We start from the raw sequence: 24878 nt of genomic DNA, 5'->3' as shown, positions 1-24878 counted from the left end.
TTAGATATCTAAAAAAATATGTATTTTATTTTTAGAATATGGCAAGGGCCAATAAAAAAATTTATCTAACTTTGGGGTCCAAATAGGCACCACTACTTTAAGGCTTTGTTTCAGGAACTGTAATAATGGACCACATTGAATATGCAGTACGTTTTTTAATTAACGATGCATCTGCTGTTCCAGAGTCACGTATGCATTATGACACAATCTAATGTGTCCCCCCCCCCCCCCCCCCCCCCCCTTCTTCACACCATTTTTAAACATGGTGCTAACCATATTCATAGTAACATAATGGCAGAGCCTTTTGACCTCCTTGTCTACGATTGCTGGCTAACAGAAGACTAATGCTAATGAGACAACAATTTACTGTCATGGTTAACATTACAAAAGTCGGCCTTTATTGTTGCCACCAGCTTGGACCATATGGGCCACCATACGGTTGGAGGAATTGGAGAGAGAAGAGGTTGGGAGTTTCTTATCCTTTATTTAGACGTCTTAGCAGCCCAGCACAAGAATCCTTAAAGCAGTGCCAGGTGTCATATTGAAGTAGGCAAGCCTTGCAATCTTTTTTTTGTCTCGTTGTTTAAGGTGCTACAGAATCTCATTAAAAATCCATCCATTTTCTACCGTGGGGGTGCTGGAGCCTATCCCAGCTGCATTCGGGCAGAAGGCGGGGTCTCTTCAAAAATAGATGTTTATTTGCTCTTGTATATACACTATATTGCCAAAAGTATTTGGCCACCTGCCTTGACTCACATATGAACTTGAAGTGCCATTCCATTCCTAACCCATAGGGTTCAATAGATGTCGGTCCACCTTTTGCAGCTATTACAGCTTCAACTCTTTTGGGAAGGCTGTCCACAAGGTTGCGGAGTGTGTTTATAGGAATGTTCGACCATTCTTCCAAAAGTGCATTGGTGAGGTCACACACTGTTGTTGGTCGGGTTCAGGTCAGGACTCTGTCCAGGCCAGTCAAGTTCATACACAACAGACTGTCATCCATGTCTTTATGGACCATACTTTGTGCACTGGTGCACAGTCATGTTGGAAGAGGAATCGGCCCGCTCCAAACTGTTCCCACAAGGTTGGGAACATGGAATTGTCCAAAATGTTTTGGTATCCTGGAGCATTCAAAGTTTCTTTCACTGGAACTAAAGGGCCAAGCCCAACTCCTGAAAAACAATCCCACACCATGATTCCTCCTCCACCAAATTTTACACTAGGCACAATGCAGTCCGAAATGTACCGTTCTCCTGGCAACCTCCAAATCCAGACTCGTCCCTCACCAGATTGCCAGATGGAAAAAGCGTGATTCTTTACTCCAGAGAAGGCGTCTCCACTGCTCAGGAGTCCAGTGGCGACGTGCTTTACAGCACTGCATCCGACGCTTTGCATTGGACTTGGTGATGTAAGGCTTAGATGCAGCTGATCGGCCATGGAAATCCATTCCATGAAGCTCTCTGCGTACTGTACGTGGGATAATTAGAAGGTCACATGAAGTTTGGAGCTCTCTAGCAACTGACTATGCAGAAAGTCAGCGACCTCTTTGCACTATGCGCTTCAGCATCCGCTGACACCGCTCTGTCAGTTTACGTGGCTGAGTTGCTGTTGTTCCCAAACTCTTCCATTTTCTTATAATAAAGCCGACAGTTGACTTTGGAATATTTAGGTGCGAGGAAATTTCACGACTCACAAAATCATTGAGCGTGGCCCATTCTTTCACAAATGTTTGTAGAAACAGTCTCCATGCCTAAGTGCTTGATTTTATACACCTGTGCCTGGGCCAAGTGATTAGGACACCTGATTCTGATTATTTTGATGGGTGGCCAAATACTTTTGGCAATATAGCTCTTGTATATATCTCCTATGGCTTGTACAATGATCTAAACTAGTGTTTTTTTTACCGCAGTACTATTCACCTGGCGGCCCGGAGGCCAAATCTGACCCAGGAATGACCCCGTACCGGCCCCGCAGGTTCAGTTCAAAACTTAGGGGACAAACATTTTTGCAGCAACTTCCTAAAAACACACCAGTGCTCCTGTTAATAGAGGAACTCGAAGCACTGTAAAGACATTGGCAGAACCTTGCATTGACATTTTAACCTTGCTAGCAAACATAAAACACTGGTGTCCAAACTTTTGATTTACATAACGAAGGTGTTCCTCAAGGCACCCCTTTATGTCCTCCCCTTTTTAGCAGGAAAACATTTTTTTGTAATATGATTTATTTAACTACGATGTTGCTGTAATTTGTTTACTTCAGATGCAGTCAGAAGTCATTTGTTCAACTTTTTTAGTTATACTAGTGGTGCTCCTCACGTTCCATTCTAGGGCCTCTCTTTTTTTTTTATCATTTGGGCTATTCAGCCGAATAAATAGACCAACATCAAATGTCCACTGTTGAAGACACTGGGAATATACGAACTAAGACTAATAGTAAATTAAGAAATCCGGCCCCCAGGCATTAGCTTGATGAAACTATGGAAATTTAGTTGAATATTCCCATTTTAAAGGAGCAGAAGAGTCAATGTAAGTAAGTTATATATACAGCACATGTAAATAAAGCAAATTCAATTAGAGCAATCAGATTTATATTGCTCTGAGAATTGTTGTTATGTTGAGAAGGGGTGGGATTTAAGCTTTGCTTCTTCCTACTCCTTTTCGGACTTGTTGAAATTAAAACTGTCAACCTTCGTTTGTACACAATTGTATGTATGTCCGGAATATAACAAATTGAACTGATCTGAACTTATATTACTATCTGTAACAGTGAATGGAAACTGCATTTAATTTTTAATATACTTCTGCTACATGAGTAAATGTTTGCTTGATGAAGCTGATATTGAATTAAACAGAAATAAAATGTCTGCTACCATAATGAATGTTCTGGTTGTCTTTGAAAGTGTTCTATGTTTATCACTATATTAAGTCACTATGCTAATGTTAAAAAAATGCTTTACTATGCTTGCATAGTAAAGCATTGACGCAGGGCGTGTGAGATGCAACACTTCCAATTATTCTCTTCATCGATCTTAAAACAAAGTCTGGGAATCAACCTTGAAAACGTACTTCCAAAAGGAAAGTATTATCAGGAAAATACTTAAATAGATTATCTGAAAACCTTAGGCACAAAAAGTGGGATTCTATCTATAGCTGTATAAGTCCGCAATAAGCCTATAATGAATGCTACGATACTAAAACATATTACAAAAAAAACGATACATAAATGCAAAATGAATGGCTCACTAAAGGTATAATGAAGTCAATCAATAAGAAACATAAGCTCTATAAATGCTACGTAAAAAGTCCAACTGATGAAAATAAAAAAGTACACCAATTTTAAAAATAAACTTACTTGTGTAATATGAAAAAGTAAGCAAACTATCGTATTAATCGTATTAAGGCTTCTTATGGCCATCAAAAGCATTGCTGGAATTCAGTATTAAATAATGTGCTCAGCCTGTGTAAACAAAGTCACTGTCCTTCCTGACACCAAAATCAAACAAAAGGAACATTATGATCCCAATAATGTTGATATTGTCACCAGTTTTAATACTAACTTGGGGTCAATAGGTGAAACTCTTTCGAAAAACTTAACCCCACTAAAGGGAACAGTATACCAACATTACTTCAAAGTACCTATATAAACTAATTTTTCTTGCACCTACTAACTAATACATCAGAAGTTATAAAAAATAAGAACCTGAAGAGTTCCCATATTGCCGGTGTGGATGATGTGTGTGGTAAAATTGTCAAATTGAAATTGCAGATCCGTTTGTCTATTGTATGAATCTCTCTCGGCTCCTTGGAGTGATACTTAAAATGATATATATATCATTCTATATATCAATTTTACCAACATTCTCAGAGGTACTTGAGAGAGTTGGATACAATAGACGTAGCGGCTACTTGGATAAACGAAATAAACTCATCCCATCCCAATATGGCTTCAGGAAGAACAATATCAGCTGAGTGGCAATCCTTGATCTCATTGAAAAAAATCAATGACACTGTTGATAATGGTGAATGTGGAATGTGTGTTTTCCTAGTTATCTAAACCATTGATTTTGAAATGCTATTGGGATAAATTGCACTATTATCAATCAATCAAAGTTTATTTATACAGCCCTTAATCACAAGTATCTCAAAGGGCTGCACAAGCCACAACGACATCAAATTATGCAATTATGGCCATCATGCAATTATGGTTTCAGAGGAATCATCTGGTTCAGAACTTATTTATTTGATAGGGTGCAATATGTGCAAATAAATAACAGCAAATTATAACATGTGGAGTTCCACAAGGCTCCATATTGGGACTACTTCTTTTTGTATTATACATTAAAGACTTTGTGAAGTCATCAATTATTCTTTACAAAGTATTTTTGTGCCGATGACACTAATTTATTTTTATCACACCATGTCACATTCAGAAAGCTTTCAAACTTGTCAATAGTGAAATCGTCAAAGTAGATAATTGGTTAAAATAAGGGTTGTACGGTATACCGGTATTAGTATAGTACGGCGATACTAATGAATCATATTCGGTACTATACTGCTTCTGAAAAGTACCGGTCTGCCAACCCCCCGCACCCCTGTCGTCGTGTCATTGCTAGTTTATGAGCAGACGAGCATGTTCCGCAGTGCACAATCACGGATTACTTATAAACAGACACAGTGTGTAGACCGCAAAGGGAGAACGGAATCATTTTGGCTTAAAAACTAACAATAAAGTTGAAGTTATAACACTGAAACGCCCTCAGGAAGAGGTGCTTTATAGGACTATGAATCTTTGGGTGTCCCACGATTCGATTCAATATCGATTCTTGGGGTCACGATTCGATTATAAATCGATTTTTTCGATACAACGCGATTCTCAATTCAAAAACGATATTTTTCCGATTCAAAACAATTCTCTATTCATTCAATACATAGGATTTCAGCAGGATCTACGCCAGTCTGCTGACATGCAAGCAGAGTAGTAGATTTTTTTTAAAAAGCTTTTATAATTGTAAAGGACAATGTTTTATCAACTGATTGCAATAATGTAAATTTGTTTTAACTATTAAATGAACCAAAAATATGACTTATTTTATATTTGTGAAAATATTGGACACAGTGGGTTGTCAAGCTTATGAGATGGGAAGCAAGTATAAGCCACTGTGACACTATTGTTCTTTTTTTTTTATTCTAATTTTTTTATAAATGTCTAATGATAATGTCAATGAGGGATTTTTAATCACTGCTATGTTGAAATTGTTACTAAAATTGATACTGTTGTTGATAATAATCATTTTTGTTTCACTACTTTTGGTTTGTTCTGTGTCGTGTTTGTGTCTCCTCTCAATTGCTCTGTTTATAGCAGTTCTGAGTGTTGCTGGGTCGGGTTTGGTTTTGGAATTGGATTGCATTGTTATGGTATTGCTTTGTATTATTTTGTTGGATTGATTAATAAAAAATAAAAAAAATAAAATAAAAACAATAATAATAAAAATAAAAATAAAAATCTATTTTTGAAAAATGAGAATCGATACTGAATCGTACAACGTGAGAATCGCGATTTGAATTCGAATCGATTTTTTTCCCAAACCCCTAGTGCTTTAAGACATGGCTAGCTAGCTAGCGGCTAAAGTCCAGCCCCAGTCGGCAGTGTTTTAGCTACTTCTAAATCACTAATCCTCGCCTCCATGCCGACAAATAAAGTGAGTTTCTCACAAGTATCATCCCTGCAGGACGAGGAATAGCTAAACATGCTTCACTACACATTTTGATGCCGGTGAGCTACAGCTCACCGGCATCAAAATGTAAACAAACGCCCTTGGTGGAGCTACACCTAACATTCACTGTAATGATACCAAGTACAGTAGCATATCTCGTCGCTACTACTACGATTACGTCGATATTTTTTGGCATCATAACATCTTCTTTCGTTTAAAAAAAATGTATATTATGTTTATAAACTGGCATATGGATTAAATTCTGGACTTTGCCATCTCATTCCAGTGACCACTATTTCCCATAATCAAAACACTTCTTTGAACATTTTTAAAAAGCGTTTTAAGCAAAGTTTATTGCTACGTTATGCTTAGTATATTTAGCATACAACACATGGCTGACAATTTCACATTGGTTGCATATTTTTGGTCTTGATTCTTGTATGTATGTTATAGGGTTGTACGGTATACCGGTAATAGTATAGCACTGCGATACTAATTAATCATATTTGGTACTATACCGCCTCTAAAAAGTAACCCCCTCCCTGTCGTTATCACGTCGTGTCATTGCTAGTTTACGAGCAGAGGAGCATGTTCAAGCAGACACGGTATGTAGACAGAAAAGGGAGAATGGACGCTGTGGAGGGGGGCGTGGTTGGCGCGCCTCCTGCCGGAATGGAGTGTGTATGGCCCGGCTTCGAAGCCCAGCTGACAGGTGAGTAGATTGCCCAGCTGGGGATAATTATCTAATCACCTATCCCCTTTATCAGCAGGGGCCGCGGCCATGAGCGAGGAGGACGGATGATAGCAGAGTGCGCACACCCGACGACAGAAAGAACAACCGAGCACGAGCACACAAGACTGAAATGTTCTGCACACGAGTGTATATGAAAATAAAAGACTTGTTCAAACCTGCTACCCGGGCTCGAGAAGATCCATTGGCCTCAGAAGAACCCTACCTGCATAGAGAGACTTTCACATCTGGCGCCCAACAGTCCTGAGGACCAAAATGTCTGCAACCAACCCACTGACGGCGCTAGGGCAAGTACTGGCGGAGGTAACAGCGGCGAGCCAGCACCAACTAGAGGCGTTCCGACTCCAGGTAGCCCAGCAGAGTCAAATACTGCAATCGCTGGCGAAGCGGGTCGGAGCGGGGCCGCCGACATCAGCGGCCGTCTCCGTGCAGCGGATGACGAAGGCAGAAGATCCCCAGGCGTTCCTCAACATCTTTGAGGCCACGGCGGCGGCGTGCGGATGGTCCGAGGAAGAATGGGGCGTGCGACTGTTGCCGCCGCTGGCGGCGCTTAGCCTACCGCCGCTTATCATACTGGCAGCCTCCTGCATGCGCTTCCCGGACCTGAGGCGGGCGGTGCTGGACCGGACCGGGTGCACCGCGAAGGACCACTGACGCCGGTTCCGGGCGCTGCGCCTGCGACGGGAGGACCGCCCGTTCGTGCTGGGGCAGCAGCTGCGAGACGCGGCGACGCGCTGGCTGCAGCCGGGGGACAGCGATGGCCAGGTGGTGGAGCTGGTCGTTCTGGAGCAATTCCTGGAGGCGATCCCGGCGCGGACGTCGGCCTGGGTCCGCTACCATCGCCCGCGGGACCTGGCAGCGGCGGTGACACTGGCAGAAGACCACCTGGCGGTGCATCGCGAAGCGTGGAGGGAGGAGAGGACCGCGGATGCAGCCGAGCGCCCACCGCGCACGTTTGACAATTCTGCTACTGTCTCGCAGGTACCAACGGCTCCCGTACCAACGGAGGCTGCGTCGCCGGCCCTCCGGGCCCGGAGGAATATCTCTCTTTTTTCTTCTGCCCCACAGGCTCCGGTCCCTGCTGATACTGGGCTTCCCCCGCAGACGGCCCCTCGAACACCTGGGCAGGCGTGCTGGAGGTGCGGGCATCCCGGTCACGTGCGGAGGGAATGCCCGCTCATGGAAGTGGGGCAGGTGATCCGGATTGCCGGCCTTCCGGCGCCCTCCCCCGGCCCGGGAGAGACGTACTGGGGTATAAGGGAGTACACACCGGGCGATGGTGGATTCGGGCTGTGAGCAGTCCATGATCCACCAGAACCTGGTTCAACCCGGGGCTTTGAGGCAGAGAGCATGGGTGAAGATTAGATTAGACGCCTACCCGGTGCCCCGGGTCGACGAGTTCCTGGATCAACTGGGCACTGCTCGTTTTTTCACGACACTGGATTTGACCAAGGGCTACTGGCAGATTCTATTGTCGCCAAAGTCCAAGGAAAAAACGGCATTCTCCACTCCGGAAGGATTGTACCAATTCGTGACACTTCTGTTCGTCTTGACCTCACCCGAAAGGGTGCTCCAGATCTGGTCCGGTGGACGGAGCAGTGCCAGCAGGTGTTCGAGAGGGTGAAAACGGCCCTCTGCGAGGAGCCGGTCCTGCACATGCCTGACTTTTCCATCCCATTCTGCTTGCAGGCGGACGCGTTGGGCGGAGGGCTGGGGGCAGTTTTGTCCCAAAGGGTGGGGGGCGTCGACCGCCCCATATTATACATCAGTCCGAAAGCTCTCGGACCGGGAGGCGAGGTACAGCACGGTGGAGAGGGAGTGCCTTGCCATCCGGTGGGCGGTCGGGGCCCTCTGGTATTACCTGCTGGGGCGTTCTTTCAGCCTCTGTTGGGACCACAAACCCCTCCAGTGGCTCCACCGCATGAAGGATGCCAGCGCGCGGATCACCCGTTGGTATCTAGCTTTACAGCCCAACAACTTCCGAATGATCCACAGACCGGGGGCGCAGATGGCTGTGGCTGACTTCCTCTCCCGCTCTCATACGGAGGGGAGGAGTAGGCGCGGGGGCCGCGGTCATGAGCGACGAGGGTGGATGAGAGCAGAGCGCGCACACCCGACGACAGAAAGAACAACCGACCACGAGCACACGAGACTGAAAAGTCCTGCACACGAGTGTATATTAAAATAAAAGACTTGTTCAAACCTGCTACCAGAGCTCGAGAAGATCCATTGGCCTCAGGAGAACCCTACCCGCATATAGAGACTTTCACAGACGCATTTTGGCTTAAAAACAAAAGATAAAGGTGAAGATATAACACTGAAACACCCTCAGGAAAAGGTGCTTTAAGACTTGGCTAACTAGCTCGCGGCTAACGTCCGTCGGCAGTGTTTTAGCTACTTCTAAATCACTAATCCTCGCCTCCATGGCGACATTTAAAGTATGTTTCTTACAAGTATCATCCCTGCAGGACAAGGAATAGCTAAACATGCTTCACTACACACGGTAGCTCACCGGCGTCATTAGCGGTAATCATGAATGTAAACAAATGCCATGGGTGGATCTACACTTGTACAGGAGCCTATCGAGTCTATACTACTATGATTACATCGATATTTTTTAGTATCACAAAATCTTCTTACCTTTTTTAAATTTATATCATGTTTATAAACTCAGGAAATATGTCCCTGGACACATGAGGACTTTGAATATGACCAATGTTTGATCCTGTAACTACATGGTATCGGATTTATACCCACATTTGTGGTATCATCCAAAACTAATGTAAAGTATCAAACAACAGAAGAATAAGTGATTATTACATTTTAACAGAAGTGTAGATAGAACATGTTGAAAGAGAAAGCAAGTAGATATTAACAGTAAATAAACAAGTGGATTAATAATCCATTTTTACAGCTTGTCCCTCATAATATTGACAAAATAATAGAATGATAAATGACACAATATGTTACTGCATATGTCAGCAGCTAAATTAGGAGCCTTTGTTTGCTTATTTACTAGTAAAAAACAAGTTGTCTAGTAAGTAGGGATGATGTTCGAAAACCGGTTCTCCCGATGCTTCGATAAGAAAAGAACCAATTCCATTTATTCAAATCCCTTTTTGAGAACCGGTTCCCGTTATCGAAGCCACTATACCGTATTTTCGAGACCATAGGGCGCACCGTATTAAAAGGCGCCGTGTCAGTTACGGGTGCTATTTCTGTATTTAACGCATAAACAAGGCACAGCGTATTTTTGGGCGCAGGCATGGTTAAACATACGCTAGCTTGAAACATACGCTAGCTTAAAATATATGCTAGCATGCATGGACGCTGTTTTAAAAAGGCAGCAGGAGCAAAGCTGAGTTCGGTTGTACAAACACCATTTCCATATGAGTTGGGAAATTGTGTTAGATGTAAATATAAACGGAATACAATGATTTGCAAATCATTTTCAACCCATATTCAGTTGAATATGCTACAAAGACAACATATTTCATGTTCAAACTGATAAACTTTTTTTTTTTGCAAATAATCATTAACTTTAGAATTTGATGCCAGCAACACGTGACAAAGAAGTTGGGAAAGGTGGCAATAAATACTGATAAAGTTGAGGAATGCTCACCAAACACTTATTTGGAACATCCCACAGGTGAACAGGCTAATTGGAAACAGGTGGGTGCCATGATTGGGTATAAAAGTAGATCCCATGAAATGCTCAGTCATTCACAAACAAGGATGGGGCGAGGGTCACCACTTTGTCAACAAATGCATGAGCAAATTGTTGAACAGTTTAAGAAAAACCTTTGTCAACCAGCTATTGCAAGGAATTTAGGGATTTCACCATCTACGGTCCGTAATATCATCAAAGGGTTCAGAGAATCTGGAGAAATCACTGCACGTAAGCAGCTAAGCCTGTGACCTTCGATCCCTCAGGCTGTACTGCATCAACAAGCGACATCAGTGTGTAAAGGATATCACCACATGGGCTCAGGAACACTTCAGAAACCCACTGTCAGTAACTACAGTTGGTCGCTACATCTGAAAGTGCAAGTTAAATCTCCTATACAAGGCGAAAACCGTTTATCAACAACACCCAGAAACGCTGTCGGCTTCGCTGGGCCTGAGCTCATTTAAGACGGACTGATACAAAGTGGAAAAGTGTTCTGTGGTCTGACGAGTCCACATTTCAAATTGTTTTTGGAAACTGTGGACGTTGTGTCCTCCGGACCAAAGAGGAAAATAACCATCCGGATTGTTATAGGCGCAAAGTTGAAAAGCCAGCATCTGTGATGGTATGGGGGTGTATTAGTGCCCAAGACATGGGTAACTTACACATCTGTGAAGGCGCCATTAATGCTGAAAGGTACATACAGGTTTTGGAGCAACATATGTTGCCATCCAAGCAACGTTACCATGGACGCCCCTGCTCATTTCAGCAAGACAATGCCAAGCCACGTGTTACATCAACATCAAAAAAATAAAGTTTATGAGTTTGAACATCAAATATCTTGTCTTTGTAGTGCATTCAATTGAATATGGGTTGAAAATTATTTGCAAATCATTGTATTCCGTTTATATTTACATCTAACACAATTTCCCAACTCATATGGAAACGGGGTTTGTACTTTATTGAAGTATTTATCAATGTACTCACATTATTTTTGATCAATCCTCATCCACAAATCCATCAAAGTCCTCATCTTCTGTTTCCGAAATGAACAGCTGGGCAAGTTCTTCATCAAACACGCCAGATTCCCTCTCGTCATTTTCAAAGTCAGTCTCGTTGCCATGGGGCTCCTCGGAAAAGATGCCGGCTTTTGCGAAAGCTCGAACAACACAGCAAGCAGACACGTTAGCTCAAGCATCCACGATCCATTCACAAATTGTGCCGTAACTCGCCCAACGCTGCCTCCCAGTTTTCGTGAAGCTGTGTTCGTCTGTCATCCATCGCTCCCATGACGCTCACAACTTCACTTTGAACGTCCTGTTTACACCCATGTCCAGCGGTTGGAGTTCCTTCGTCATGCCTTAATGATGACTCCAGGTGGAAACTTTTCTTTCGGCAGCGTCTTCCCCTTGAAAATCACCATAGGTGGCAGTTTCTGTCCATTAGCATAGCAAGCTAGCACAACAGTAAAAGCCGACTTCTCTTGCCCCGTTGTGCGTATCGATTCGCTACCATGCTGGTACCCTTCTTCTCCACAGTGTGCTTCACCGGGATGTCAAAAGTGAGCGGCACCTCGTCCATGTTGGTGATGTGTTTGTCGGCAATTTTTTCATTTACAACGCACATAGCAGCACTATATGCTCCCTGGGGGCGTGCCTTTAGCGTCTTCTCTCACCTGAAACCTTCACCCTTTAACGTCCGCATGCTGTCCTCAGTCACGTACGCTTTTCCTCCATATAAACAGCATGCCGGCCCAGTCACATAACATCTACGGCTTTTGGAACTCAGTGTACACACAAGGTGCACACACAACAACCTAAATGGATTCGATAAGAGATTCGATAAGGAATTGGTTCGATAAGAGGATTTGATAATGGCATTGACATCGATAATTTCTTAACGAACATCATCCCTACTAGTAAGGTCATTATTTTATTTAAGGACAAAACTGCAATAAGAAACATATGTTTAATGTACCGTAACATTTTTTGTTAAAATAAAGCCAATAATGCAATATTTTGTGGTCCCCTTTTTTTTTTTTTAGAAAAGTATCGAAAAGTACCGAAAAGAATCGAAATACATTTTGGTACCAGTACCGTTACCAACATATTGGTATCGGGACAACACTAGTATGTTACGATAATCGCAAATCTTCAAAATGCAACTTTCTTATCAAATTTAAATAATGAGATGTTGAGACTGATAGGGTGGATTAAAAGCTTCCTTCTTTGTAAATGTAAACCCGTTGGTAGGTTGCTAGGTAATTGTAAATAGGTATTGGGTGGGTAGATTTTGAATTGAATTGTATTGTACTGTATTTTGTACATTATATGATGGTGAATATTTTAACTGGGGGTCCCTATCTATAAGCTCTAGGCTTTTAGGGATTTCATTTTTGCAGAACGGACTCTGATATTAACAAAACGAACAATACTGTAATATAAAAATTACGTCTGTAAATAAATAAATAAAAATCCAATAAATGGACCACCGTCATGCATGACATCAGTGCTAAAGAACTCGGTTCAGTTATCCTTAATGGAGAATCAGTCCTGTATCACTTGAAACACATAAGATAGGGGTGCTAAAAATATAAATTCACATCCACGTAACCATTCCTTATTATTTAGAGTTTAAACCAATTCACACATTTCAAGATTCATTTTTTTTTAATTATTTGAAAATTTTTAAGAATCAATTGTTAAAGGAGACGTATGATGAATTTTGTCTTTTCTGACTTATAACAATGTTGGCTACTCATGTTAAACATTACCAAAGCATCAAACAATAAGGTCTGTGCATTTTGGCGTGAGCTTGCATCAAGTTTGGAATAAACACAGAGTATTGCAGCCTGGCAACATTGTGATGTCACAACATACTTTTTTGGACATTAACTCAAGCTCTCAGCCAGACGAGGAGGAGCTTGCTTCAGGCTATGAGGAAACCAAAAAAAAATAGGATAAAGTATAATTTTATGTAATCTTGGCATGCGCATAATAACACGGACATGCAACATGCAGTTACAAAAATGTTGCCAAAAAACAGCTATTTTTTTATGCACTCTCTGAATCGACCGGAGAGTGGGCAGGTTTACCACCTAATTGTGTGACCGGGTGAATCTATATAATTGTAATGAAGTTTATTTTCAACCGTGTCCGGAAAAAAAATTATGCTGACGACTTCAAGATATATATTTAAGCAGTTTACATTTTCAATAAAATATATTTTGATACTTTTGGAGAGGGTGGGATGTGGTTTCATTTGCCATCTGGAACTGGCTCCAGAATCAAACATCTCTTAGACAGACTCAAAAAACGGGTTATAGAAGTGACTGAGGAGCGAATTGTGTGCAGAGTTTACACCAAAGCATATCCATGTATTATCTAGACCACAAGGAAGTGTTTCAATTAGGCTATTGTTGCGCTTACTTGCTGCGCATGTAGGTCAGCAGCCAAGAGTAGCTCTTGTGTTTTTGATTAGGTTTTATTTCATGTTTTATATCAAAACATTTTATTAAGTCAAATTGGTTGGAATCAAAAAATGTAATCTCAATTGAATCATTATCCCAAGAATCAGAACCAAATAGTGAGTTAGTCAGATTTACATCCCTAATATAATAAGTGTGTCAGAAAAGTTCCAGTACTGGTGAAATTAGTCGCTTTCTTTGATGTGAGGGACACCGCAAGTTCTTGTCGTTAACAGAATCAACCAGCACATCTACAAAGAGATCCGCAGTGTTTGCTTTCATTCAATGGCCAAAAAGAGGCGAGAATTGTGAGCATCCCACAGTTATGGGCCAAGCAACCTCCCTTTGTGTGAATTGTATTTATTTTTCCAAAGCTCAAGTTTCGAAGACGTGGCAATCAAGATGGCTGTGATGGGGATGAAGGCTGACAAAATGCAACAGGATTATTTTGAAGGGAAACACTTATAGTTTGGATTTCAGTTACTCCGGTCCTGGAACTTTACTGACACAATTCATACGTACACAGTCATGTAAATATGGATGTCAGCACCTAAAAAGGAGTAGATTCATAAGGAAAAGAGAGATAATTAGCATGAGAATATTTACAGGAATGCAAGGACTTTGAAGGAGTCACTCTCGTTACTAAAAGGAGTAATCAAGGGACATGTTAAAGTGTGTATGATATCATCAGAGGGGACATAATGCACCTACAAGTTTATTTATTGAAGCTAAAGCCATGGATTCGTTCAGAAAGATAGAATTGTTTTTCAGATCGTTCAGAAACAAAGGACTGGGAACAGTGAAAAAGAATATGCCTAATTGTATCAGTACAATATTTAAAAATGCCCAAAACAATATCAGTGCTGCATTAAGCTTCTGTGTTGTATTTTTTTTCTCCATTGAGGTATGTAATGATGCAAAAATGTATCAGATTTAAATTAAAATGTTTCCACGTTCATTCTCACACATTGTTTTCCTAAACTGTGATGGTGAATAAAAATGTAAACATACTATTGACATTCTTTGACATCTTTTACAATAGTATTGCAATTTAGAATAGAAGGCCAAACAATGAACACATAACATGGAAACATTTGTGCATTGAAACCAAAAATAAAGTTGAGTTTGCATGAACTCTCGACGCCTGAAAGATGTTTTCTCACAGCGTGTTTGTGTCTGTTACAAAGCTGAACAGCTCTTTGTCTCTGAACGCACCCATGCGGCCACAAACTCATGTGCTAATGTTACTCACCCTTGCTTGGGCTTCGCGCTAATGCCACAGCAACGCAGCAAGCAACACACAGAATCCCCCCAAATGATCAGCCAGCACAATGACACACAGGAAGAGTAGTACACAAGGAAAGAACAACTCATATCTATGTCATTTTGATTAGCCTTAATGACTTGCATGTAAGTGGAGGGTTCTTACCTCCCGATTGTGCCTGGTAGTGAGGTCAGCTGGTTGTCATCCACCTTTAGTGTTGTCAGCTTCTTTAACATTCCTGGTAAACATTGAAAATATATACATAAGTACACACAAACTAAATTTGTTTAGACCAAAAACATTTTTTCAAATTATTTATTTGCTGATTGTTAGTTTTAATTATTCATTAATAAACGTGTACATATCAGTGTTAATTTTGTTGACTAAACATTTTCGTCTTAGTTATCGTCAATGACCTATTTTCGCCCGACTAAAATAAGACGATAACGAGTCAAAACAAATGCACTTCGACGAAAACAATAACAAAATTAATTGACAGTTTACTGTAGTCGACGAATAAAAATGAGATGAAAATAATTAACAGGGACGAAATCCAATCATATTTAATTCTGTCTTTAGATGGGTGGGACAAGTTAGGAATCTATCCAATCACAGTAGCATGCAAGAGAAGTGGCGGGGGTAAATCACCGCAGGGATCAGAGCTACAACTACGAAGAGACGGTGTTTAGAATTTTCACGGGGAAACAAGACAATATTGTAAGTATGTAAGGATAAACAGTAATAATGATGGCGGCGACAATACTCCCGAAGGTTAGTATCACCCTTTTAAATTAAAATGATCTAAAAACCGATAACTGCACTTTTATAAACTCATGGGCCACGGCGGACTCACTGGTGCCAGCTCGCTAGCTTAAATGCTAGCATGAAAACCAGACACATACGTCTTTCCCCGTTAAAAACAACATACCCCAATCTAAACTTCTATAAACACATTACTGTCTGAGCAACTAAGCGATTCAGTTGTGCACATTGAACCTACAAGCTGTGCTCTCTTAGCACGGAATTATGATGATCGATCTTTCCTCAAAGGAAAAGAGACGAGGTGTAATGTGTAATGTTTTATATTCTCAATGAAACATCAAAGTTTTGGTGTTGCTTGCTTACCGGTGTATGTGCTAGCGTCATTTATTGAACAGGCGTCAACCTGGAGTCCACACATATCTCTTATGTGCGACTGCCATCTACTGGTAACACTTATCATTGCACGATGTACCACATAAAATTGGTTCAATGTCAGTTAGCACAACCAGAATGAACACGTACATTAAGCACACCGGGTTATAAAGCGCACTGTCAATGTTTTAGGTAAAATTTAAGGATTTTAAATGCGCCCCTTAGTCCGAAAAATACGGTACACCAATGTACATTGCCAATGTAAATTAGCATCCAGCTAGCGCATTAAAGTGGACCACATGATTGCTTTGTTGAAAATTACAGTTTGCTATAAATATGCATGTTTGCCAGCCAAGTGTTTGAGCTGGTGCAGAGTCTTCAACCGGACGTGAGCTTATGAGCAACCAAAATATGGCACCTTTTGATTTGACGAGAATCGGTATCCAGTAGTACAGACTGAATTCGGTAGGTACCTATAAAAGTACTGTGTGTTACAAAGATTTGTGCATTTGAGGACCTACCTATAGAGTCAGGGAGGTGCTGAAGCATGTTGGAGGATAGCAAAAGATCCTCTAAGGCCTCACAGCCTGAAACATCGGTGTCCAAATTCTCAATACGATTCTTAGCTAGGTCTAAGTAGCGCAGCTGGCGAAGTTTCCCTAATGACTGTAGAGTAAGAGAAATAAGGGAGGCAGTAAATTGACAGATAAGATGTATAACTGCAAAGAAATCATCTTTGAGTGCGAGGCGTGAAGGTGTGATTACCCCCGGTATTGACTGTAGAGAGTTGTTATCCATCCACAGCTCCTTGAGGTTGTGGATCTGCTCCAACACCTCTGGCTGGTATGCAAATGGGACACAGAAGTCAGCAACATTTACTCCAGTGAGTCTGAGTCTGTAGAACGTATATTATCGAGCCAGACTCTTGCCGCCATGCAGACCACTTCCTGTCTGACCCTGATATAACATCCTGTCAGCTTCCATCCAGCATTCTCTCCCTCAGCTCCCTCAAAGCACTGTGTCCCATTTCATGGTCCAGCTGAACGCTTGCCTCGCTCCTTAATGAGATGAGGTCACCAGAGGATTCATGATACGGCACAATGACTTTTGAAACGTGAAACCGCCGAGGAGGCTTCCCCTGAAATGGATTGTACTGACTTCTTCCTCTTATCGGATGACGATACCGCGCTAACATAACAAAAACAAACATTCTCACCACTTCAGAGAATTCATTGCTTCCCAGATCCAACCTCTCCAACTGTGTCAGTCGATGGATGGACCTGAAATGGGACAATGCAAAACACTGATTATGACAACACATTGTGAATGTCTACAATAGATACAAGGTTTCCAATGGTTAAATTCAAATACAGAATTATTAAGACAAATCTTGGCAATGACAGAAGTAGACTTTAAAATGTGTGTTTTAATGATGTGTATGTTATCCCAATCTGACACTTAGGATGGTGTGATTTGAAGACATTTGAGTTTAAAGATACCATATTTTCTGGACTTAGCCACTCTGGTATATTAGCCGCACCCACTAAATTTTAAAAACAAAACAAAAAAACAATTCATATATAAGCCGCAGATTTTAAAATTAGATATTTACGTAGAAAGATTTGGTTAATGTTTATTTACATACCTTAATTGTTTCCAAACGGTGCCTGTAACGCGGCAGTAAAATGGCTGATTAAACAAAACAGAAACGTCATTGATGTCTTTATTCATCCTTTATGAGATAGATACGATTTTCTCCTTTTTTGATAAGGTTCAAGTTGTTTATCAGGATTCGTTTTCTTTGTACTTTGTAAACACTTAATCTGAACAGTTTCCTAAAGTGGAACATTTTTGTACTCTGTGATTTCTTTCCTTAATCTATTCCATTATTTAGTGATATGCAAGAAAAATCCATAGATTAGGTGCACCTTTTTATAAGCCGTAGGGTTCAAAGCTTGGGAAAAAAGTGATGGCTTATAGTCCGGAAAATACAGAATGTGCCATTTTTTACATTTTGCTTTATAACTTGGGGTTAGCTTGTTACGTTCCATATTTTCTGTTTCCTGCAATTTACTTTGTATTGGTTCCATTCCACTCAGAATAACAACATAAAATAGGACTCCTATAAAATGCGGCAACAAATGAAGACCCTTCAAGAAGACAACAACATGCTGTGGAATATCATTGATCGAATAAATCAGGATAAACGAATGAATGATATCATCGTGACAGGGCACCAAATTAAACCAAGATCCTAAGCAAAAGCTGTGAATAATGAAGGTGAACCAGATTAAATGGATATTGTCTCAGCAGAACAACAAGTGGTCAGCTTTCTGCAATAAAAGGAAATTGAAATCGACATTAATACCATCGAAACATGCATCCCACTGAACGGAGGAAACAACAACGCCACCCACTCCAGTCGTCCTTCTGAAACTTGTAAACAGAAAATTAAAAATGGCATTGCTGAGACAGGGAAAGAAGCTGAAGGGAACAAATGTGTACATGACTGAGCATCTCACAAAACGTAATGCTGGAATCGCCAAGAAAGCATGCGACTTGGGAAAGCATGGAAAAATCCAGGGAACTTGGAGCGCCAACTGTAAAATCTACATCAAGCTGAATGGAAGTCCAGAAGCAAGAGTACTTGTCATCAAGGACCTGGACAAATTTTAAAGTTTAGACAGCTTCCACAACAACGATGATAATGGACTCTGACAGAAAACAAACGCCTAAATTCAACATCAACACTACTATAGTCCAAGGGACGACTAAACAAGAAGACCTAGATTCAGGAGTGCATCCACCTACACTTAGAGAGATTATTGAAACTACAGCAAAAATTGTTGAACAAGAAAATACGGAACTAAAAAACTTCTGTAACAAAGATCACAAAAACCAGGATTTGGAAAATTATATAGATCCAGATACACATTTTTTCTCCCACATCAGTAATAATTGTTTTTATTATACAGATGAACAATGTAATAGCAACATTAAATGTGATAACAAATTGTCAATGTTTAATTTTAATAGCAGAAGCTTGTATGCAAACCACAACAACATTAAGAACTTTTTGGAACACATCAACGAACCCTTCAAAGTGATCGCTGTCACAGAAACATGGATTGATGATAAAAAAGGAATAGATTTGGATCTGGAAGGATATGAACTAAACTACATCAACAGAACCAACAAAAATGGAGGAGGAGTAGCTGTGTACGTGATGAAGAACCTGAACTACAAAGTGGTAAAAAAACATGTCATTTGCTATAGATAATATCTTAGAATGTATAACCATTGAAATATGTCAGGAAAAAAGCAAAAACATATTAATCAGTTGTATATATAGATCACCTAAGTCAAGTATAGAAACATTTGAAGAATGGATCAAGGCAAATTACATGGACAATGGTAAAAAAAAATGTTTTCGTATGTGGTGACTTTAATATTGACTTATTGAACCCTAACAAGCAAAGGTCTATTGATGACTTCATTGATACAATGTACAGCATCAGTTTATATCCTAAAATCAAAAAAGCCAAGCAGAATCACAGGACACTGTGCCATGCTTATTGATAATATTTTTACCAATGATTTTCATAATAACACTACAAGTGGACTACTTATAACCGACGTTAGTGACCATCTGCCAGTTTTCACAATATATGATGGAAACTACAAGAAGAACATGGAAGACAAAAGGACATTTCGAAGACTTTGCACAGAGAAGAGGATGATTGCTTTCAAAACTGAGCTAGAAAAGCAAAATTGGGACAATGTGTACAATGAAAAAGAGGTTGATGAAGCATATGAACATTTTTTAAACAAGTTCATAATACTTTATGACAAACATTGTCCATGGAAACAACTCAGTAGAAAGCAGAGAAAGAATAATCAACCATGGATGACAAAAGGATTAAAAAATGCTTGTATTAAGAAGAATACATTATATAGAAAATGTATAGCACAAAGAACTACAGAGGCAGAAAATAAGTACAAAAAGTGTAAACACAAGCTAACTTACATATGAACATGTAGAAAATAATATTACAGTCAATTACTAGACAGGAACAAAAACAATATGAGAACAACATGGGGCATCCTCATTAGCATTATTAAAAATGGCACTAAGAGGGATTACCCCCAATACTTCTTAGACGTAAACAAAAATAATGATAACATAAAGGAAGTAGTTGAAAGCTTCAATAATTACTTTGTAAATATTGGACCAAAATTGAAAGAAAGGATTCCAGACCCAGTTTCAATTGAGGACTGTAATGATACCATAGAGCAAAATCCCAACTCCATGTTCCCCAGTAATGTGACACAAGAGGAAATAGTTATAATCGTGAAAAAATGCAAATGTAAGACTTCAACTGATTGCAATGGAATTGATATGGAAACGATAAAAAAGGTTATTGAAGAGATCTCAGGACCATTAATGTATATTAGTAACCTATCATTTCAAACAGGTAAATTCCCAAACAAAATTAAAATAGCTAAAGTTGCACCAATTTATAAGACTGGAGACAAACACCAAATTACAAAATATAGACCTGTTTCTTTACTTCCACAATTTTCTAAAATCATCGAAAAACTGTTCAATAACAGATTAAAGAAATTCACAAACAAAAATAGAATACTCAATGAGAACCAATATGGATACAGACCTAATGTTTCAACTTCGATGGCTTTAATTGAAATTACAGAAGAAATTACCAATGCAATAGATAGTAAAAAATGTGCGGCAGCAGTGTTTACGGATCGAAATAAAGCATTTGACACAATTAATCACAATATTTTAATCAAAAAACTAGAACGAAATGGCATCAGAGGGTTTGTCTTAAACTGGATAAGAAGTTATTTAACGAACAGAAAACAATACGTGAAGCTAGGCGAACACACATCTACAACGCTAAATATATCCTGTGGTGTACCTCAAGGATCAATACTAGGACCAAAATTATTCAATCTCTATATAAATGACATTTTTAAAGCTACAAAATATTTAAAGTTAGTATTAGTTGCGGATGATACAACAGAGTTTTGTTCAGGAGAGAACACAGAAGCTAATACAAATAATAACAGAAGAAATTAACTAATTAAAAAGATGGTTTGACAAAAACAGACTATCTTTGAATCTCAGTAAAACTAAAATAATGCTATTTGGTAACAGTAGAAGAGAAAGTCAAACACAAATACAAATAGACGGAATAGAAATTGAAAGAGTAAATGAAACCAAATTTCTAGGTATAATGATTGATGATAAATTGAACTGGAAATCTCATGTAAAAAATCTACAACATAAAGTAACGAGAAACACGTCAATAATGAATAAAGCAAAACACGTTCTAGACCAAAAATCACTTCATATTCTCTACTGCTCGCTAGGGTTACCATATCTGAGTTATTCTGTAGAAAAATGGGGAAATAACTACAAAAGTACACTTCATTCATTAACCGTGTTACAAAAAAGAACAGTTAGAATAATACATAATGTAGGATATAGAGAACATACAAATCCCTTATTTATTGAATCAAAAATACTGAAATTCCACGACATAGTGAATTTGCAAACAGCTAAAATTATACACGAAGCAAACTATAACCTGCTACCCAAGAATATACAACAATTATTCTCAAAAAAGAGGAGAACTATAATCTTAGAGAAAAATGTAATTTAAAACATTTATATGCACGTACAACACTTAAGACCTTCAGTATATCTGTATGTGGAATTAAATTATGGAATGGATTAAGCAAAGCAATCAAACAATGTACTAATATAATCCACTTCAAGAAACTCTTCAAACTTAAAGTGTTTACATAGTACAAAGAAGAAGAACCATTATAAACATTCTGAATTTATTTCATCATCCATTCATTTTCAAAATAATCTTACTCATCTCACTATATGAAATGTAACTTACTTCACCAAGTATTATTTATTCATTTATTAATTTTTATTGTGATTACATATGGAGTATATTGTGAATACATTGAGAACAGGAAGTGAACAAAAGTTTGAGCAACTGTTATGTAAAAGAAAAGGGGTAGGATTAAATAAGCTCTGCTTCTTCCTATTCCTTTTCGAACAAGTTGAAAAAAGAAACAGGAAATTGTGATATACCGGTATCATGTTGTATGCTTGCATGTTCGAAATAAACTCAAACTCAACTCAACTCAACACAGTGCTTATTGTTTCAACTCCAAATAACCTGGACGGAGCAACGAGACACAGCCATATTGGCAAACAGTGGCATTCTTAAACCCAGCAGCAGGAAGACGTGATCATACCGCTACAAACCCCAGTGACCGAGAGTGCTGTCTGATGGCTCCAGCACTTTTTGCTGCCTCGTTAATTCTGCTGCCACGGTTAGGTTTTACTCACACCTTTTGGTAAACAAGTGGTCTTTTTTTTTAATTTACGACGTTCCCTTTTACGACGTTTCATGTTTACAAATGCACCCCCATAAACTATTAATACTGTATTAAAAAAAGGAGAATTGGTTTCATGAGCGTGGTGGTAGAATACATATGCACATGTATCATGTAGAATACATATTATATTTAGTGTTGTCGAATTGTTAAATTCAGATTACTCACACTTCTGAATTTGAATAATCACAATTACTTGCTTGCATTATTCAAATTAACTCAAAAAAGATATTGATATTTGTACATAAATTAAATGTTATTGTCAGAATGTCATTCAGAAACATTTTAAAATGTGTTATTTGAATGCATGTCATTTGTTTGCACAAAATGTGGTAACAGTTTTAGGTAAAATCCCATCATGATTTAATTTGAAGCACCAATCATTCTCCTCACTCATCTTTGAACTGACCTATGCATTCCCTTAGTTTGAGCAACCTGCACCAACTTTTAGGTAACTATCCACGGTTATGACAAAGGAGCATGTGAAGTCAAAATAAATTGCATGAATAATATGCGTAAATACATGATTAATGCGATCATTTTTTGGTGATTAATCACATGAGTTAACTCGTTATTTTTGGCAGCCCTGACTACAATAAGAAATTAAAAATGATCCTGTCGCTTTTGTTCTTGATTTTTTAACTTCAATCAGTGTTATGTCTTCCAAGTTTGAGACAGACATTTCTGGTGGCAGCGCGTAAAAAAAGGAAAGTCAAAGTAAAAAGTGAAGTGAAATTAAACATTGTAAAACACTTAGTGAAGAAGTGGAGCAATCAATTTAGGATGCATATCAAGTCGCTCAAACACCGCAACCATCATTCAGAATAAACATGGGAAAGGATCTTCTACTACTATGAAATGGACAGTGATAACTAAGCAGCCACCAAGGTCTCATTATTGAAACTTGCTTCCCCCAATAAGCCTGTATCTCACTTGCAATGCCATATCAGTGTGCAAGACAAAAGCAGGGAAAAAAGTAAGGATTTTTTCCTCTTTGTACTACTATTTAATATAATTATTTTGGTCTACTGTTTTTATTACTGTATTTTATACGTCTTTCATGTCTTCTGTGTACTTACATGCTCATTTAACAGCCAAGAGGTTATGTATTTGAGGACGGCGTGGCGCAGTTGGGAGAGTGGCCGTGCCAGCATCCTGAGGGTTCGTGGTTCGATCCCCAGCTTCTAACAACCAAGTCACGTCCGTTGTGTCCTTGAGCAAGACACTTCACCCTTGCTCCTGATGGGTCGTGATTAGGGGCTTGCATGGCAGCCATCAGTGTGTGAAAGGGTGTGTGAAGGTGTGTGCGAATGGGTGAATGTAGAAATAGTGTCAAAGCGCTTTGAGTACCTTGAAGGTAGAAAAGCGCTATACAAGTATAACCAATGGGTTACCATTTATTTGCTGTGGTGTGTCTGTTAGTTAGTTAGTCAGTTAGCTGGTTAGTTAACAAGATAACTCAAAAAGTTATTGGCAGATTTTGATGAAACTTTCATGAAATGTCCGAAATTAGATAAGGAACACGTGACTAGATGTTAGGGGGTTATCTTGATCATTTCAAGCACTTTTACCTCACGTTTACGTTACGATGCTCAACTTCTCTGTATGTTAGCGGCCCGGCCTACACCCACAGAGACAAAGAGAGTGGATGACTGACAAGAGAGTTTATTTCATTTCACGACAGAAGAAAAAAACGCTCCCAGGTGCTTAGACCGAAGCAAAGAGTGAACTCTCTTGCGGTCTGTTTGAAAGAAACAGACGAAGAAAACAAACACGAACGGACATGGCAATTTGTTTTTTTGTAGAATATAACAGACATGTAAAACGTTTTTCAAGGAGTGAAACACTAGATTGTAGTGACAGCTGATGTATGGAAAAAGAAATAGCACCACTTTAAGCATCACAAGCTTTTAAAAATGGTACGGTTATAAATGACTTCATTAGCATTCAAGAACACATGTCAGGTATAAATGTATCTTTAATCCACACACCCGTGGGACAGTGAACCCATGTGGAGCATTATTACAATCTGTGGAGCTTAAAGACTCAAAATCAAAGTCAGGCTGCAGGTATAAACACAAAGTCAAAGTAATAAATACACTGTCTTACTTTGGCATTGTTTTCAGGTGGTTCTCTCTCAGCTCCAGGATCCGAAGTTTGGAGAGTCTGAACAAATGCAAACATTAAAACAATGGTTATCTCATTCAAACTGTACTGCAGTCAAATAAGGTCTTGCCTTGATAACCTAAGCACATATAGCAGTTTTTAGACAGCGTGCAGCATAACAACATTTGATATACAATATCCACATTAAGAATTACAAAGCTCACTTGTCTTTACTGAAAGTCCATCCAAAATGACACCTATTAGGTTACATAGATATTTTAGAATTGGCAACACGGTAGACAGGGGTTAGTGCATGTGTTTCACAATACAAAG

General features: G+C 39.5%; 1 protein-coding gene across 13 annotated transcripts in view; it reads right to left on the bottom strand.

Annotated features, from left to right (window-relative positions):
- The window catches only part of lrrc7 (leucine rich repeat containing 7), a 355766-nt gene that overhangs the window by 70918 nt on the left and 259970 nt on the right, over positions 1-24878 (bottom strand). For 10 of the 13 annotated variants that reach the window (XM_061975629.2, XM_061975636.2, XM_061975630.2 and 7 more), the window contains 6 exons: positions 24549-24605; positions 17215-17278; positions 16764-16838; positions 16520-16664; positions 15030-15102; positions 14853-14870 (listed from right to left, as the gene is read on the bottom strand). In XM_061975629.2, the coding sequence (XP_061831613.2) occupies positions 14853-14870; positions 15030-15102; positions 16520-16664; positions 16764-16838; positions 17215-17278; positions 24549-24605 (432 nt within the window). The remainder of the gene's footprint in view (positions 1-14852; positions 14871-15029; positions 15103-16519; positions 16665-16763; positions 16839-17214; positions 17279-24548; positions 24606-24878) is intronic. The other 3 variants (XM_061975628.2, XM_072914690.1, XM_061975638.2) reach the window with 1 other exon arrangement.

Source organism: Nerophis lumbriciformis, linkage group LG14 (genome assembly GCF_033978685.3).
Source record: "Nerophis lumbriciformis linkage group LG14, RoL_Nlum_v2.1, whole genome shotgun sequence".
In the NCBI taxonomy this organism is placed as follows: Eukaryota; Metazoa; Chordata; class Actinopteri; order Syngnathiformes; family Syngnathidae; genus Nerophis; species Nerophis lumbriciformis.
Note: the sequence above shows the minus strand (reverse complement) of the source record. Positions and strands in the feature narration are given on the sequence as shown.